This window comes from Oncorhynchus clarkii, chromosome 2 (genome assembly GCF_045791955.1).
Source record: "Oncorhynchus clarkii lewisi isolate Uvic-CL-2024 chromosome 2, UVic_Ocla_1.0, whole genome shotgun sequence".
NCBI classification, from domain to species: domain Eukaryota; kingdom Metazoa; phylum Chordata; class Actinopteri; order Salmoniformes; family Salmonidae; genus Oncorhynchus; species Oncorhynchus clarkii.
In genome coordinates this window covers 5567611-5573767 of record NC_092148.1, presented here as the reverse complement: position 1 = coordinate 5573767, position 6157 = coordinate 5567611, and the positions used below count along the sequence as shown (strand labels likewise).

The 6157-nt window shown below is 40.9% G+C and overlaps 1 protein-coding gene across 1 annotated transcript; it reads left to right on the top strand.

The window, feature by feature from the left end:
• Window positions 1–1643: 1643 nt before the first annotated feature.
• On the top strand, window positions 1644–4691 carry LOC139378912 (transcription factor Sp8). The gene is made up of 2 exons (XM_071121518.1): window positions 1644–1664; window positions 2196–4691. The coding sequence occupies exons 1-2, from the start codon at window positions 1644–1646 to the stop codon at window positions 3531–3533; spliced, it is 1359 nt and encodes a 452-aa protein (XP_070977619.1). The 3' UTR covers window positions 3534–4691.
• Window positions 4692–6157: the final 1466 nt, after the last annotated feature.

Here is a 6157-nt window from a genome sequence, read left to right as displayed (position 1 = left end):
GCTGTCTTGTAATGGCCAAGCTGGTCAACAGACCCGGTCAATAAGCATGTTAATATCAAACATATAAAACTACGCATGATTAAAAACCTCCTGCGTTATTAAATTTGAAATTCAAATGAAATTTATGCTGCCAATGCACATTGCATGCTAATATAGCGAGGGGAAGAGAGAGAGAGAATGATAGAGAGAGAGAGAGAGAGAGGGAGAGTGACAGGGAAAAGGAGAGAGAGAGTCCCCGGGTTGTTATGGCCTTCAAGTCCCTGTTATGTAACGAACGGAAGCTATTATTATTATTATGTACATGATGCTACATGGGCTCATAACAGTTGAGATGTGATGGAACATATTCGATATTATCAAAATAGCTTTTAATTTTATATTTGATCGAATGTGTAAGATCCGCAAAGGCTGTACGAAAACAGACAGAAATGTGCATTGTATCGTTGTAATGCGCCTGTAGGCTACACTGTTTAATCTATGATCCCATTGATTAATTATCAACGATATAATGAGGCTACACAGACCTCACCTGGACACACAAGAAGGGAAAGGTAAGAATGATTACATTAAATGAAGCTAATTTCCTTTTATTTGAGATGTGGTCTGTTCTCCTTTATGCCTCCTCTATCTCTCTTTCTACCCGCACACACACACACACACACACACACACACACACACACACACACACACACACACACACACACACACACACACACACACACACACACACACACACACACACACACACACACACACACACTGTAACTCCGTGGACTGATGTACCAATGTAAACGAACTAGCTAAATGAAGTGTATAATTATTTTGTCATACTATGAAGTTAATGATAAAGTCAGTCATCTATTTTCTGGAATGCAGTGCATTGTAGTTTTAATCAAAATTGTCAAAATAATTGAATGCAATTACAGTAAAGTGACATTTTCAAAAAAGGTAATATTGGTCCTGCCTGTGAAAACAGTGGAGTCTTTTGTAGGCTTCATAATCGTTGTTCGCATGAATTACTTAAAAGTAATGACAACAACATTAATGTAAAACTTCGAAGGGAAATACGCCACAGAAGGTTAGCTAAAACATCTGTGTCCTCAATGTAACACTGGTAGAAAGTGAAGCAAAAGCTTTGAAAAAAAGGGATTGAAAATCTCCTAAATAGTCATAAACAAATGTTTGATACCACTGTAATAACCACAAAATATAAATAACAATAACAGCAACAACGAATAGTAACCTCATAACTATAATTACGATAACGATAAATAATAGCACAAGTAGTCTCATTTTAATCGTAAATGAATACAATTCCCAAATTTCCTCTTTCAAATTTGAATAAGTAATTATTTTCACTCTCATTTAACTTTACCTTCTTCCGTTCTTTTATTATGAAGAGGGTGGTGAAGGGGTGGAGAGCTGTCTGAAGTAGTCTACTGATGACCTCACGTTAGAATGTGGCAGTGTGGTGGAACAGAGGCGCTGATTGGTCGCCCGTGTCACAGCGGTACTTCAAAGCCGGAGAGGACCTACAATTGTGGTGGAATGGGCGGAACACATCATTGTATTGCACACCTCTAAAAAAACACTGCTGTGATTCATAAATATAAAAAGATCCTCTGAGGAGGGCACTTTTTGTGATGGCAACTTCACTTCTAGGGGTGAGTCTAAGGGGTTTCTTGCTGGTTTAATTAGTTATTTTATTGTCCAGCGGAGGGGATTAACATTGCTTCCGTCACACTAGGAAAGACAGTTCGTTGATTATGTTTTAAGCAAGTGGGTCACGAGTAAAACGCTGAGATTCATTTCGCAACGACAGAGAGACGCGCGCGGGATATAACTTTCTACTGATGTGCACAAGACGCGCATGTTGTTGTACATGTCATATGTAACGTCATTTAATAGTTTTGTTATAGCTACATTTTGGTGCGTTCTATTTCATCTCAGTGTACAGGTATGTTATGACTCTGTTATGACTTGGAAAAGATGCCTGTTTAAACTGTCCCGATAGTTGGCCTATTGCAAATGGAAATAGTTTACAAAGTAGCTTTTGCATTAGCACGGAATTAACTTTTCACCGACCAAAATAATAATTGTTATTGTAGCCTACTATAGGAAAGGCTATTAGGCACCAACTGACCAAGCAAACTGAAAGGTTATCGATATCAACATGTTGTTTCTTGTCATTTCAGGAGGAGCCGAGGCTAGGATCGACTCCTTTAGCCATGTTGGCTGCGACATGCAACAAGATAGGGAGTCCGAGCCCATCACCATCCTCCATTTCGGATAATTCTTCATCTTTTGGGAAAGGCTTCCACCCGTGGAAGCGAGCCACCGCCAGCAGCTGCAGCCTTGGGTCCGGCCTGTCCGGTTTTGGAGTGTCCCGTAACGGAGCTGGTCTATCGGACTCGTTTGGCACCAACAGCTCTCCCGGATCCAGTGCCTTCTCCCTAACGTCCGGCAACTCATCCACGCCCCACTTTGGAAACGACTATTCTGTATTTCAGGCCTCCGTTACAAACAGTTCTCAAGAACCTAGCCATCAGCCCGTCTTCATTTCCAAGGTGCACTCCTCAGTGGACAGTCTGCAAGGCATCTACCCGAGAATGAGCGTTGCACATCCGTACGAGTCCTGGTTCAAGTCGTCCCATCATGGTATCCCCACAGGAGAGGTTGGCACCACCGGCGCGTCTGCATGGTGGGATGTGGGAGCGGGTTGGATTGATGTTCAGAACCCGAGTGGAGCAGCTCTACAGTCCTCGTTGCACTCCGGTGGACTCCAGACATCGTTACACTCTCCTTTAGGGGGCTACAACTCCGATTACTCCAGCCTAAGTCACTCAGCCTTCAGTACAAGTCCCTCTCCACACCTTTTGACAACCGGACAACACCTGATGGACGGTTACAAGCCGGTGTTATCCTCTTATCCGGACTCCAGTCCGTCTCCATTAGGCGGAGCAGGGGGGAATATGTTATCTGGGGGGCCAACGGCCTCTCTAGCGGGGTCTCCCCGGTCCTCCGCACGGCGCTACTCTGGCAGAGCCACCTGCGACTGTCCCAACTGTCAGGAGTCGGAAAGGCTGGGGCCGGCAGGAGCAAGTCTGCGGAGGAAAGGGCTCCATAGCTGTCACATTCCGGGCTGTGGAAAGGTTTACGGCAAAACGTCGCACCTCAAGGCGCACTTGAGGTGGCACACCGGAGAGAGACCGTTTGTGTGTAACTGGCTGTTTTGCGGGAAGAGGTTTACGCGCTCTGATGAGCTCCAGCGACACTTGCGCACGCACACCGGGGAGAAAAGATTCGCCTGTCCGGTCTGCAACAAGAGGTTTATGCGGAGCGACCATCTGAGTAAACACGTAAAGACTCACAGCGCCGGGGGCTCTGCCGGGTCTGGCTCTGGCAGCGGGGGAAAGAGGGGAAGCGATACCGACAGTGAGCACAGTGCACCGGGGAGCCCTCGATGCCATTCCCCCGACCTGTTGCAAGCTCCCGAATCTACCCCGGGAACGGGAAACGAACGGCCTTTCTAAACTCTCTCGACTAAGTATAATATCTGAGAAAAACATATGATCTGAGGGAAATGGCTAAACTACAGTGGACATACGTCGAGTATGCGAAATTATGCTAATGTGTGCAAGTTGAGTTAATCAAGTGATTTAGACTACTGATCAAATGATATCTCCTAGTAGCCTATTGATGACGTGGGGTGTACAGGTCAAATACAGTACTGGTAAAGTAATCCTGAAGGCACACTGGAACACTGGGGCACAATGTAAACACATCAGTGTTCTTCTAACGCACAGACTGATCCAACCGGGGACGCCTGTACTTTGGTGTATGTACCCTTTTGAGTGTTTTTACGCAACATGGTTATTACATGGGTATTACAATAAGCAAGAAATAGACAACGTTGTTCTATCACTTGGTGATAATATGTGTCCTGCAATATCGTGTTACTGCTGTGCTGACGTACTTTTATTCAAAACCAAACTGTGGCACTTTATTAGCCTGTTGAACACTGAAATGATCAGTACGCGTCCTTTTCGACGGCTCCTTTGTAAGAACAAATCACTGTAGCTGTTTATGTGCGGTGATCCACGTTTTCTTTATGTCCTGATCTACCCTATCGAACACATCGCCTGTTTATTATTAATAATGGAGGAAAAGTTGTGTCACCCGTTGGTTAAACGCTTCACGGATACTATCAGAAAGAGCCTGTCCAAGTTTGTAATGAATACTTACATTTCACGTCACTGCAAGGCTGTATATAATGAGAAATGTAATAGCCTAGAAAATGATCCCGCACCAATGTAAAGGGGAGTTATGTATTTGTCCATGAGACGATTTTGTATAGTCATTTCTAGTTGTACATTTGGCTCTAGTAGATATCTGAACATGTACGGAAGTGTATTTTGACATTATTGTTTTATTTTGTTTTGTTTGTTTGTCAGGATATAAAAAATGTTATTGTGGGGAGTTATATTTAACCACGAGTTTTACTTGTATTTCTGAGTCTTTTAATAGACGCACTTTGAATTTATTTGTAAGAAGATTTCGAAATCATTCACTGTTTATTATTCTCATCTTTTAATTTAAGTAAGCATGTTGTAAAGTGACGTTAAATTCACAAGCATCATTTCTCAGAGACTGGCTTTCTAATTTAAGCCACTCAATAAAGTCGGTATGGATTCAGAATCAATTCGTTTAGACTGAGTTTGTTTGCTTCCTAATTGAAATTGAACACGTCATTGGCACAGTCGACAATGCTATTCTCTGCAATTTAGAAGTAGGCTAAAATTGTTACTGGTAGAGCCCACCCAAAATGTTGCTATGCTGTGGCAATTTCATAAATAGTTGACATAGGCCGATGCTGCACATTAATTTTTTTATGTACAATTACAAGTTCATTCAATCAAATGTCTTTGATTCTCCGATCTGCTGCTTCTTAAACAAATAAGAACGTTCAAACAAACGATTTAATAGAACATATTCGTTCATCAGAATTTCATAGCCTAAACCATAGGTTTAGTTTTTCTTAATAAATTAGTAACAAATTAGTATTAGCGCTGAACTTTCTTTCTGTGACGTTTTACATCCAGATGCGCAAAACATTTTATATAAAAACAAATACAATTCTATATTTGAATGTATGTAATGAAATTGTTATTACCGATGGGCAATTATAATAAAAGTATATAGTATATATGACGTTTCCACGCCAAGATACGTGTCTGACAGTTTGGGTAGTTTGAGTAAACGAACATCCACATTAAAAACAAACATTTCAGCTGGATTGCATGACCATGTTTGAAAAATTTATTACTGTAACTACTATTTGAAGTATTATAATTTTCTTGTGGTCCCATCTCATTTTCTGAACATAAAAGCTCGCGTCCAGATAAAGAAAATGCTGCGTGCTTAAAACCTGTTCCATATTTGGTTGCGAATGTAGCGTGTCACTTTTAGAAATAGACAGAAGTAGTTTTTCTTTCTAATATGTATAAGTTTACAGCACTTGTTAATTTGCCATAAGGTAATATGTATAGGATGTTATTAATATCAGCATTATTCAAACAAAACCAAATATAAAATGGGCAAAAGTCGGATGAAAAAGTTGAGGCGCAAAACTTTTGTAGATCCGTCAAATAATTTCCATCATAATACTTAGTATATTTATTGTAGTGCAAAACTTCTCTAGAGCCACAAAATTATATATTATATTTATTGCTTAAATATAGCCTATAGCCTGTCTATAGTATATATTTGAGTAATCTCGGCAGTAGCACCCAGAACCAAATCAGCTACTGGATTTGGGAAACAGTGCAGCCGTGCATGTTTCACCTGCTGTGGGAAAAATGTAGGCTACGTTAATATATAAAACTCTTAGAACTCTTAATAAAACACATATGTATCGAAGTGAATACATTGGCAAAGAATAATACATGTCTCCCAAAATGTTTTAGGTTGACTTGACTGAGAAGGGCATGTACGATAGGGATAACTGGTTCATCGCTTCACATTGGGCCTTTTGAAATAGGCCGACATCGTTTAACAGCAAGCCTGGGACTATCGCGATTTTATCATTTTACGATTTTGATAACAAAAATATTTTAACGTGTTTTTAAAATAATTTTCTTATGGCCAACTGTAGACT